The sequence below is a fragment of the Pan troglodytes genome, chromosome 10 (genome assembly GCF_028858775.2).
Source record: "Pan troglodytes isolate AG18354 chromosome 10, NHGRI_mPanTro3-v2.0_pri, whole genome shotgun sequence".
In the NCBI taxonomy this organism is placed as follows: domain Eukaryota; kingdom Metazoa; phylum Chordata; class Mammalia; order Primates; family Hominidae; genus Pan; species Pan troglodytes.
The window spans coordinates 77,390,293-77,402,962 of record NC_072408.2 but is presented as its reverse complement, the minus strand read 5'-3'; the positions used below and the strand labels follow the sequence as shown (position 1 = coordinate 77,402,962).

The 12,670-nt window shown below is 38.5% G+C and overlaps 1 protein-coding gene across 6 annotated transcripts in view; it reads left to right on the top strand.

The window, feature by feature from the left end:
• Positions 1 to 12,670, top strand: part of PTPRR (protein tyrosine phosphatase receptor type R) — a 283,034-nt gene that overhangs the window by 253,078 nt on the left and 17,286 nt on the right. For 4 of the 6 annotated variants that reach the window (XM_509221.8, XM_054663404.2, XM_009425840.5 and 1 more), the window contains 3 exons: positions 5,366 to 5,476; positions 6,875 to 7,032; positions 11,139 to 11,252. In XM_509221.8, coding sequence (XP_509221.2) covers positions 5,366 to 5,476; positions 6,875 to 7,032; positions 11,139 to 11,252 — 383 coding nt within the window. Of the gene's footprint in view, positions 1 to 5,365; positions 5,477 to 6,764; positions 7,033 to 9,990; positions 10,164 to 11,138; positions 11,253 to 12,670 lie in introns of those variants that run through there. The other 2 variants (XR_010148362.1, XM_016923851.4) reach the window with 2 other exon arrangements.

The following is a 12,670-nucleotide window of genomic DNA, read 5'->3' as shown; positions in this document are numbered from 1 at the left end:
ATCTGTTTATTCAAACTAGTGGACAATTTTGAAAGTGTGGACTAGGATTATGAGGGGGAAGTCATCCTCAATTTGCAGATCACTGTGGAGTAGACTAAAGGATTCATGCTTTGAAAATGAATGAAAAGAAACGAGCAAACCAAGTCCCATAACCAGAGGGTCTATCCAAACAAGGTCAGAGAAGGTATTATTGTGGGAGTCCAACCTAGCAAGCAAGCAGAAGAGAGTCCCTTTCTGGTATTCAGCTTTCCTTTGGAGGATCAGAATTAGATATTATGAATGCTGTCACTGGTCAACTGGATTCATGAGCATAAATTGGAGTCACAAGATAAATTAGGATCTCATGCAGGACTTTGCTTATGAAACACGAATCCATTCAAGATGGATTCAACAGGAAGCAAAGAGACCAAAGCCACCACAAGCATGACCAAGGCCACCTAGCCTCTGACTTAGGGCCATCATGTTGGTGGAGAGGCAACCTGGCCACCACTGTCCAGCAGTGACAGGCACCCTAATTTCATTTCATGGGTAACCAGAGGGTTGATGGGTATGCTGACCAAGCAATTAAGGGTGGCTAGAAATTCAGATGCTGATTGCGCCCAAACAAAATTACTCTCCTGTCCTTCCAGGCATGCATATATTCCAAATCTAACTTTGCACCTTAATGTTTAATCCACAGTGTTATGTTCAAACTGCATTAGCCTGCTTTACTTCCAACTATAGTTAGAAGCCCTCTTGTTTAACACAGTTAATCAGCCAGGCACGGTGGCTCATGCCTGCAATCCCAGCACTTTGGGAGGCCAAGGCAGGAGGATCACGACGTCAGGAGATCGAGACTATCCTGGCTAACACGGTGAAACTCCGTCTCTACTAAAAAATACAAAAAATTAGCCAGGCATGGTGGCGGGCGCCTGTAGTCCCAGCTACTCGGGAGGCTGAGGCAGGAGAATGGGGTGAACCTGGGAGGCGGAGCTTGCAGTGAGCCGAGATCGTGCCACTGCACTCCAGCCTGAGTGACAGAGCGAGACTCCGTCTCAAAAAAAAACAAAACAAAACAAAAAAAAAAACAGAAAAACACACAGTTAATCAAAAATCGTCAATGTGAGAATCATAAAAAAAGTATTTTATTTTAAAACATGTACATTTGTTCATATTCAAATGTGTTTGTTTATTATGGGGTTCAGTCTTATGAGTGTTGGTCTGAAGATGGAGTTCTAGATCATATAGTTTATGTCAATCACATTGTTTATATATTATCAAAATTTTCCATTTTAGTTTATTTAAAATGAAAGAGAAAATAGAAAAGCCTATGAAACAATATAAATGCAGTTTTCTATTTAGATTTTTTAACTTAGAGACAAATTTCTGTCATTGTCTCACCTATCCCTGATTTGACTGTAGTTTTCTTTACTGGTTTACTTTTTTCACCAGTGAAAAACTTACGCAACTTATTCAATTATCTCATAAAGCTTTTTTCTCTTTTAAACCTCATACTTTATTGATTTCTGTAATACGTAATTAAATTACTGGACTTCAATAATGAGTACACCTGCCATAAAGGTGTTTTGGTATAAAAACAACTTGAGGAACACAGAGATCAAAAGATGGTAACAGAAGTACTGAGCTCAGTAGGAGAGTGAACCAAGACTATGCAAGGTTGCATGTGCCTCAACATATTTGACAGAGGGAACAGGTCATTGGTCAATGCTGTGGTTAAGTAGCATTGGTTAAGAGTCAGTGTGGAAATCAAAGATGGAAAGTTTCATTCATAAAGTGATATTTTCTTGGAAAATTCTAGCCCCCCAAGGCAATTTTCCCCTACCAAAACACCTGAGCCTTCATGTCCTCATCTGAAAAATAATTTAAATAATAATAATACCTGCTACCCACCCTACCTACTTCAAAGGATTGTGGAAGGGGCTAAATGATATGATGTTGGTGAAGGTACTTAAATCTCTGAGCCTATGTCAGTAATATTCCATCGGAGCACCAAGAATAAAAGTAGCTATAGTAATAATAATTTTAGACAACCTGACCCATTCTATCCCTCTCATGTATTAATATAACCCAAATGAAGCTAAGTATGAAGATTCTATTTACTTAGAGCCACATTCTATGTGATGATACAGATCTTTAGCTTATAGAGCAATAGCTCTGATATTTAAATATATAGAAACTAAAAAGAAAATAACTTAAAAATAGGTTTTTTTTTTTCAGGCAACTAAACAACTAGCTAGACCGCCTCCTCACATAGCCCTAACTTGGTGGGGGCCAGAAGGAGAATCAAGGGAAGAAAAAAGATCACAAAAATATGAGCTTGCGGCCGGGCGCAGTGGCTCACGCCTGTAATCCCAGGACTTTGGGAGGCCGAGGTGGGCAGATCACCTGAGGTCAGGAGTTCAAGACCAGCCTGGCCAACATGGTGAAACCCCGTCTCTACTAAAAATACAAAAATTAGCTGGGCGTGATGGTGCACACCTGTAATCTCAGCTACTTGGGAGGCTGAGTCAGGAGAATCGCTTGAACCCGGGAGGTGGAGGTTGCAGTAAGCTGACATTGTGCCACTGCACTCCAACCTGAGTGATAGAATGAGACTCCATCACAAAAAAAAAAAAAAAGAATTTGCATTGCTTTGTGTTACATCCTACTTTTGCTGTAAACCACCAATTACAAAGCACTGGTTAATGTCCAGAATCTTTTCAGTCAGAGTTTGATAATAACTTGTTTGCACAAGAGACACTGTCCTCTGGAAACCTATTTTTTTCTTCCAAATTATGGATTCTTAGAATTCATAGATAATTTTACTGAAAGGATAAGCCTAGCTAGCAAAAGAATAGTGATGATTTGGGGTTATATTCTGCTAAATAGCATGCTATTTTGAATTACCTACAATTAGTGTGGTTTCACAGTATTATCTGTAAGGCAGCATTTTTCTTCCTTGCCTATTCTGCCTCTTTTATCTCATTGTTAGCACCACAATAAAGAAACCCTAAAAAGCTGTACAGGAAAATAATTTGAACATGAACTTGTACTCTTAGAAACAACTGCATTTGCAGCTCTCCCCCACCTCATATTCAAAAGTACCCACACTTATCTGGTCTCTTTTTCTGTCATCTAAATGAGGGAAAAATGTATTCAGTGTGTAAAAATAAGCTATTGTATCTCAGAAAGGAGATGGGATGCTAATTAAGGGTTGTTTGAATGAACAAGTCACATTGCATTGTCTACTGGGAGCTGACTGCCAATTGCTTTTTTGGTAACGAGTCAAAAAAAACATTCAAGAGGGCCCCCGGCAAGCTTGGGAGAGAAGCGAGCAGCATTTCCATTTATCAAGTAGGTGCAGAAGCCTGTTCAAGTATTAAGAGTCAGGGTGCAGGCGGCAAGCTCCTGCTTTGCAGCTTTTCTTACTGGTTTTGAGAGCCACCTTCCTAAAGAGGGGCCTGCTGCTCAGGTCTGATCGTGGACAATGGGGCACGTACGCCAGACTGCTGGACTACTGAATGAATGCCTCTTTCTTTGTTCAATACCTTTTTCAAGATTCTTTGTCATTCTTCTTGGACTCATCGGGAGGCATGGGTTTTAAGATACACAGTAGCTCGGGTCTTACAGCGAAATAATTGATGCTTCATTGAAAGAAACCAGGCAAATTGGTTTGTATGATTACCTTTAACAAAGTGGGAAAATTTTAGACATTTGGCAACTCATAGATTTCGAGAGAAATGAGTTGCTCTACTTTAAAAAGGTTTCTTCTCTTAATGTTAACATTAAGTCAGCCAGAGTTAAGTCTTTTGGTCTGATAGCCTGAGAGTCTCAGGTGGCATGTAAATAAAGCTGAAACAATTTACTTCATTTAGAAAAAGGGTCAAAATGTAGAGGATGTAAATGTGTTTTTATTGTAATGGATGAAAGAAACTGATTCTGCTAGGTGAAGTGACTTCCTTCGCTGTGCTAGCTTGTAGAGTAGTGGTACTTAGCATAATAGAGCCCTGGAGGTGTGTTTCTGATACTTTGTGTCACTTTTCCTTCAGTTCTATAATTTTGTGAGTCTTTTGCTGCTCTTTTAAATCTATAAGTATTTAAATTTTTATCAAGTGTATTCACATGCCTTTGACAAAGATGTGAAGAAACAAGTGTCCTGGGTATTAAAAGGTTCTGATTGAAGGCAACAAATGAAAGAATTTCTATGTAAATGTGTGTATGGTTGGGAGAAAATAAGTGCTATTTAAACATTTCTAAAATTAACATTGCTTCCAAGAGCACTCAAAATAAAACATAAACATTTGTCATTTTACATTCTTTATCATCAAAATTTGTGGTAAAAAATAGTTATTTTACAGTAGTTTAAAAAGCAAAATGAGATTATATGTATGCTTGAATCTCATTTTGCAATTTTTATTTAATAATGATAACTGGCTATAATAATACCAAAATAATATTTAATGCATGAAGATCTAATCACTTTGGGCCAAAAATCTATCACCCAGTAGTTTTAAAATAACAACAGCAATAATAACATGTTGTAAGTGCTTACTCTATGCCTGGCTTTATCCTAAGTACTTTCCAGATAGCCAATAATAAAGAAACTATAACCAAAGGCGTTAAGTATCTTGTTCGTGGATTCACAGGTAATGAATGGTAGAACCAAAATTTGGACTCAGGCTCTGAGTTCAAAGCCTGCGCCTTAACCACCATGCTATGTTGCCTTGCTTGCAGTATAATTATTATCACTCTTTTAAGGATCCATTATAAAAATATTTTTAACATAATTTTTGTAAATTAGTTCCATAAGTGAAAAAAACTGTTGGTCCCGGAAAATATAATACCATAGTTGTATTAATGATCATTTATCTGCCTTACATATAAAGGAAACTTGGTTGTATGCCACCTAACATATTAGATATTCTCATTAGACATAAGTTTGTTGAAGCAGGAAAACGTAACTTTCCTCAATTATTGTGGGAAAACATTCTTTTTATTTCTAGTCAGCACATGATAAATTCTAATATTTGGATCTCAATTTCTTAATTCTTAAATTTCTTAACTTCTTAATTAGTTCTTAATTTCTCTGAGGAGTTTTGGGTAATTCTGCCTTTTTTTTTGTATAGAGCCAGCGGTGACAGTGTTTAATAGGCACATATGAAACTGATACTTTAAAAAAAACTGTTGAGATATAATTTATATACCATAAAATCTAGCTGCTTAAGATTTACAATTCAATGGTTTTAGTATATTTACAAAACTATAAAAATTGATATTTGATATTTTAAAACTAATGATATAAAACTCTTGAGATGCTTGAATGAAAAGCACTCCAAGGCTAATAAAAGCCATTAATATTTGCTGTATTCTCTTTCCCTTCCTCCAGAAATGTGTGCTATACTGGCCGGAAAAGAGAGGGATATATGGAAAAGTTGAGGTTCTGGTTATCAGTGTAAATGAATGTGATAACTACACCATTCGAAACCTTGTCTTAAAGGTAAGATTATGTAGCTATAGCCATCTACAAAGTAGATGATGGTAGAGGATTACATTTCTACTTTGAAATTATTTAAGTACTACAAATGCAATTTAAGCAAATTAAATAATGTTAAGATCAAAGAGAAACTGTAATCATTCCCTCATGTATTTTTTGTTGTCAACTACTATTAATATGCAGTATAATTAAATGAATGTAAGTAGACATTAAGAAAATTCATTATGTAGGATGTTGTGATCCTCTAATTTGCGTTAATAAAATATCTCTGATTTAACCTTTTGAAAGCTTTTAACTAAAGGCTGTGCTGGAGACTTTACCATGATTTTTTTTAATGTCATTTTGATCTAAGCAGCTTTAAGTAAGGCCTGGAAGCTGTGAAAGAGAAAATCTGCATTTGTGGGTGGCAGTGGGAAGCAAGACAAGCCTGAAGTGTTGATGAGATCTTCAGAAGCGTGGAGTTACAGTAATTTATAGGGACTTTCCCCAGACGAGATTATGTCATAGGAAAACTATCTTATTTAACTCATGGGCAGCAGATGCTGAGAAATGTTACCATGGTATTATTTTTGCTTCTGGAGAATAATCACCCAAAAATTTCGATCTTATCTGCAGCCTCACTGCTGGGATAGAATCATCACAAAGAGGAAGAAAACAGGGGCAGAGCTACAGTGATGGCTTTTGTTGGGAAGTTTGGAATAGGAAGGCGTTTACCAAAACCTGTTTTTCAACACATGTTCTGGAGTGCCGGGGAAGTTTGGAATAGGAAGGCATTTACCAAAACTTATTTTTCAACACATGTTCTGGAGTGCAAGGTTCATGCCACACCCTCACCCGTGCTGGGTTTGGAGATGAGGTGTGTGGGCCCTCACCCAAAGTGTTTCCAATAGAGGGATCTCATGTAGCTTCTTTATTGCTGTGATTCCTCACTCCTATTAAATACTGGAGTTTTGGATGAGTGTAGAAGTATTAGCATGACTGATATGAAATTAAGTGTTCTATTGATTAATATGTTTATAATAACTTGTCAGGAATGCTCATAGAGCAGGAAACAAAATATATCTCATTCTTTCTTGGCTACATTTTCACCTACCATCTTGTTTATTATAATAAATTATAAATATATATTTAGCATATGTTACTTATATGATCTATATTATAACTATAGGTAGAGATGTAAATCTCAACAAAGGTATGACTTTCTCACTTTGCAAACAGGTTACTGACAGTAAAGTCTTCTCAAAGTAAAAGGGCACTCTTCAAAAATCTTCTAAATTTTTTTCCCACCTAGAAATAAATTGCCAGCAAGATGGGGGTGATAAAAGGCATTCAGTATTGTGGTTTGGATGACTTTTAGTTCTGCAAGTGAATGAGGCATTTGGTGGCTGTTGCTATTTTCAGCAAGGAAGCCACACCCAACATGTGAAGCATTACTGGTACACCTCATGGCCTGATCACAAGACTCCAGACAGTGCCCAGCCCCTCCTACAGCTCATGCTGGATGTAGAAGAAGACAGACTTGCTTCCCAGGGCCGAGGGCCTGTGGTTGTCCACTGCAGGTAAGACGTGTATGGTCCTTTCTGTGTAAGCAATGGCCCATTCTTTGTAAAGTCACAGAGCAGGTGCAAGTGGGTTTTGCTTCCTGGATGTGACTTTGTTGGCAAATTAAATATTTATTGAAATTGGTTAAGTCTGTAATATTTGAGTCTGAATCAAGATTATGCTGACAGAAGTGAAGTCATGCTTTTAGGTCATTTTTCACAAACAACAATTACACAGTGGGCGAAATACAAGTTCGTAATAAATGGCTCAGTGAACAGGAGACCTATTCAGCAGTTATCTGCTTTGAAACTTATATTGATTAATTTAGTCTCATCAGTCTTGTACACACCAGGAATAAAGATGCACTTTTTGAAATTATCAGTGGCTTTTTTGTTGTTTCAACATGACATGTGAACTCTGCTTGGCTTGTATCTTGGTAACATTACTATTTCAAGTTTGGTGAAAACCAGTCAATTATTTTAAGAGTTATCTCCGGAAAAACAGGTTGAAACAAATTTATGAAATGAGAAGTGAGCAAGTCACCAAAGGAAAACAAAGTGCTGTTACCAGAACATGGAGCACTAGAGGCCAAGCCAACAACAGCAGCAGGGTCTGTGCTGGTTCCTGTCCCTAATTTCTAGTTCAAAGCTCTCTTCCTAAAACTGATACCTCCTTCCCCTAATTTTCCTTTTAATGTAACCAAACTGAAGGCAGCATTTTTAAAGTAATTTATATGAACAACTATTTATTTATTTATTTATTTATTTATTTATTTATTTATTATGAGACAGAGTCTCACTCTATCGCCCAGGCTGGAGTGCAGTGGCGCTATCTCGGCTCACTGCAACCTCCGCCTCCTTGGCTCAAGTGATTCCCCTGCCTCAGCCTCCAAAGTAGCTGGAATTACAGGCATGCACCACCACGCCTGGCTAATTTTTATATTTTTAGTAGAGGCGGGGGTTTCACCATGTTGGCCAGGCTGGTCTCAAACTCCTGACTTCAAACGTGATCCACCTGTCTTGGCCTCCCAAAGTGCTGGGATTACAAGTGTGAGCTACCATGCCCAGCCAGCCATTTATTCCTCATGCTTTCTCAAAATAATTTGGGTTGCTTTGTTTAACCGCATAGGTCTCTTAAGTCAGCTTTTGATGATATATTTAATAAATATATTATTTTAGAGTATAATTTTAGCCTCCTTTTTTGAGATTGTGTGGTTTAATTAAGAGTAAAGTTTACTATGTGTCTATTTATCCAAAGGTAGATAATACTGGCTTTATCCTAAACTTAACTTGGAGCCAAAAAAACAAAAACAAAAAAACAGCCTAACTGACTATGCGTTAGGGCTGGAACTGTCCCCCACCCAAAGTCATTAAACACTCAGGATATCTAAAATGAACTAGTCACTTCCCCTATAAAACCAGCTCCCCTTCTGATTACTATTTCTGAGAATGAGACTATCTTTTTTCCAGTCACTCAGGATCCCATGTTGACAGTTATCTCTAGTCCTCCTTTTAACTCCAACATCAGTATCTAATCAGTCACTAGATTGGCTTTCCCTTCAAAGCTTCTCCCATAATCACCATTTCCTGTCCAGCCACCATAGTTCAGGCCCTTCTGACCTCATCCATGTATTTTAGAAGTAGCTGGTAAAATGCACACACATACCGCATTCCCCCATGCTCTCACCGCCACCATGGCCTACCTGTGCCCTTTCTCCGTCTTACCTTACATGGAGTCTCTGCTCAAAGCTTGTCAATGGGCCAGGTGCGGTAGCTCACACCTGCAATCCTAGCACTTTGGGAGGCCGAGGCAGGCAGATCACTTGAGGTCAGGAGTTCAAGACCAGCCTGGCCAATATGATGAAACGCCCTCTCTACTAAAAATACAAAAATTAGCCAGGCGTGGTGGAATGTGCCTGTACTCCTAGCTACTTGGGAGGCGGAGGCAGGAGAATCGCTTGAACCGAGGAGGCAGAGGTTGCAGTGAGTCAAGATCCCGCCACTGTATTTCAGCAGCCTGTGTGACAGAGAAAGACTCTGTCTTATTAAAAAAAAAAAAAAAAAAAAAAAAAACTAGAGCAAAAGTCCCTAACCTTGAACCTATCCATAAACCGCAGAGGTCAGTGAACTCCTTGAAATTATCTGGACACATTTGAGTATGTAAACTTATGTGAATTTTTCTGAAGAGTGGAAGCTTATAGTCTTCATCAAATTCTTACTTAAAAAAAAAAAAAGGATGTATTTCAAACCACTTAGCCTTCCATATAAGATCCCAGGGTACCTCTCTATCTTTATTTCCCATAGTTCCACTAAAATAACTTTCTCTTCAAGACAAGCTGTTCTACTTATTGTTGCAAATCATATTTGCTGTTTCTCATTAATTCTTTTCTTCTTTCGTTGTATATCATTGTCGTACCTAGAATATTCTCTCTCAATTATAACAGCCAAAATACCTGCCATTCATGGGGCACAGTTCCAATCCTATTTCTTCAATGAAATGAACTTTCTGTGGACACTTCAGCTAAAAGAGAGCCACTCCTCTGAATTCCTCTGCACTCACATTCAACAGAAAACAAGTGCCAAATGTGAGAAATAGGTGCTATTTGAGTGCCAAGAGGGGAGCAATTATTTCCAACCATGGGAGCTGAAGAAAACCTCTAAAAATTGGAATAATGCTGAACTGAGCCTTTTGAAATAATCAATGTTGGGTTTTAAAAGGAGGGAGGGCATTTCTGACCAAGAAAACATTGTTAACACAGAAAAATTGGAAAACCGAAAGCCCAAACAATTGACGTAAGTGAAAATCGTGGCACATGGGAGGGAAGACAGCAAAATACATAAGGCTTGAAAGTTAGTCACATTCAGATTTTGCAAGGTCATGAATACCATGGTAGGGAGGTTAGACATTATGCTATAGTTAATGGAGCCATCTACAGGTTTTGAGTAGGGAATGATATAATTAAGTCCCTATTTCAGAAAGATGAACCTAGCAGCTGTGCGAATTTGTCAAGGAAAAGACTTGAGACTTGGAAACTATAATGAGATCACTGCTAATCATGAAAAAAGGAGATGTTGAAAACGTGAGTACAGTCTATAGAAAGGAAAGCATGAATCCCACAGGCTCAGCAGAGATGGAAAATAGAAGAAGTGGTAACAGATTGGATGTGGGAGGTGAGAAAGGGAGAGATGTAAAAGATAGTTCCAAGACTTCCAGGCTGGACAACTTGTGGTGGACTGGTAATGCCATTGAGGGAAAAGATAATTAATTCTGTTTTAGATACATTGAATTTAGATACATTGAACTGAAGCAAGTCCAAAATAGTAAGGAGGAGATGGAATGACAATCTAGAGTTTAGGAAATTTAGGGAGTCTAGATGTAGATTTGAAAGAATCTTTTACATAGAGACTGTTAGTGGTTAAAACTGCAGAGACAGAGACAGAGACAGAGCACGTGTGCTTGTGAGGTTGATTTTATGGACGTATCGTCTAAGGCAGTTGAATGTATAAACCCACCAGGACAGACAGCATTTCTGTTCAGTTATCATGTCTATACAAATCTCTTGGAAATATGTGCCTCTAGCTGCACCCTCTCCTAAAATGAATCCAATCTTCAATTGCTCAATTATTCACTAGACTTCTGAACATCAGTATGTCCAAGGCCAAACTCCCCTTCCCTGCCTCCTTCAAATTCACCCTATTCCAGGATGCACTTGGCCTCAGGGCATCACCATTCTTCTTTCTCTCCAGGCCTAGTCATCTTTGACTTTTTGCTCCAGTCCTTCAGATTCACACTGGGAATGTGCCTAAATCTTCCCCCTCCTTTCTACTGCCTGTATCTTGCCTAAGTGCAGACCTTAATTATTTTTTATTTTTTCTAGAACAATTATAATGCCTTTTTACTGCTCCCCCAACTCATCACTTCCCCCCACCCCTCTCATCCTACTGCTTATAATTAAATGTAAAAATATATTTTAAGCACTTAGCACAGGGCCAGGTTTATAATACTCAATATGTGAATACTACTTTTAACTGTGGTTTCAGATTTAAAAGTACCCTTGTAAAAGAATGTTTCTTATCTTTGTCATTTTCCCCCACTTTTTAAATTTCTTTTCTTTTCTTTTCAGTGCAGGAATAGGTAGAACAGGGTGTTTTATTGCTACATCCATTGGCTGTCGACAGCTGAAAGAAGAAGGAGTTGTGGATGCACTAAGCATTGTCTGCCAGCTTCGTATGGATAGGTGAGTGTCACAGAGGCTTGCCTTCAGAGTACTGTTTTCATTCACAGCCTGATCTCATCAGCCTGACTTCATGCATAAACATCTCAGGCTCCAAGGTCCTAAATCTCTGTAGAGATGCTTGTAAAATGCTTAAGTATATGCATTATATTAAAAAGCCTTTTTTTCTCTCTTTTTTGAGACAAGGTCTTGCTCTGTCACCCAGGCTGGAGTGCAGTGGTGCAATCTCAGCTCCCAGCAGCCTCAAACTCCTGGGCTCAAGCAATCCTCGCACCTCAGCCCCCGCACGTAGCTAGGACTACAGGTGTGCGCCATGCCTGGCTAATTTTTTTAGTTTTTTGTAGAGATGGGGTCTTGTTACATTACTCAGGTTGTTCTTCAACTCCTGACCACAAGTGAATCTCCCACTTGGGCTTCCCAAAGCGCTGAGATTACAGGCATGAGCCACCATGCCTGGCCTGAAGTTATTTATTTATTTATTATTTTTTTGAGACAGGGTCTCACTTTGTCACCCAAGCTGGAGTGCAGTGGTGTGATTATGGCTCACTACAGCCTAGACTTCCTGGGCTCATGTGGTCCTCCTACCTCATCCCCCCAAGTAGCTGGGACTATAGGCGAGCACCACTACACATGGCTAATTTTTGTAATTTTTTTTTTTTGTAGAGACAGGGTCTTACTATGTTGCCCAGGTTGGTCTAGAATGCCTGGGCTCGAGGGATCCTCCTTTCTTGGCCTCCCAAAGTGCTGGGATTACAGGTGAAAGGCACTGCATCTGGCTCCCAAAGTTATTTTTTAATCTTTTTATTAAATTGTGACAAAATGCACATGACAAAATTTATCATCCTAACCATTTGTAAGTGGACAATTTATTAGGGTTAAGTACATTCACATTGTTATACAACCAATCTCTGGAATTCTGTTCATGTTGAAAAACTCAGTATCCATTAAAAAACTCCCCATTCCTCCCTCAGCCCAACTGGTAACTGCCATTCTATTTTCTGTCTCTGTCAGTTTAAATGCTCTAGGCACCTTTTACGTAAGTGGAGTCATACAGTATTTGTCTGTTTGTGGCTGGCTTATTTCACTTAGCATAATATCCTCAAGGTTCATCTATGTTGTAGCATGTGTCAGAATTTCCTTGCTTTTTAAGGCTGAATAATATTCCATTTTAGGACACATATTTTGTTTATCCATTCATCAATTGATGAAGACTTCAGTTGCTTCCATATTTTGACTATTGTGAATACTGCTGCTATGAACATGCATATGCAAATATCTGTTCAAGACCCTGTTTTCAATTCTTTTGAGTATATACCCAAAAAGTGGGATTGATGGATCATATGGAATTCTATTTTTAATTTTTTGAGAAAACCATCATAGTGTTTTCTGCAGTGGCTGCACTGTTTTACATTCCCACCAAC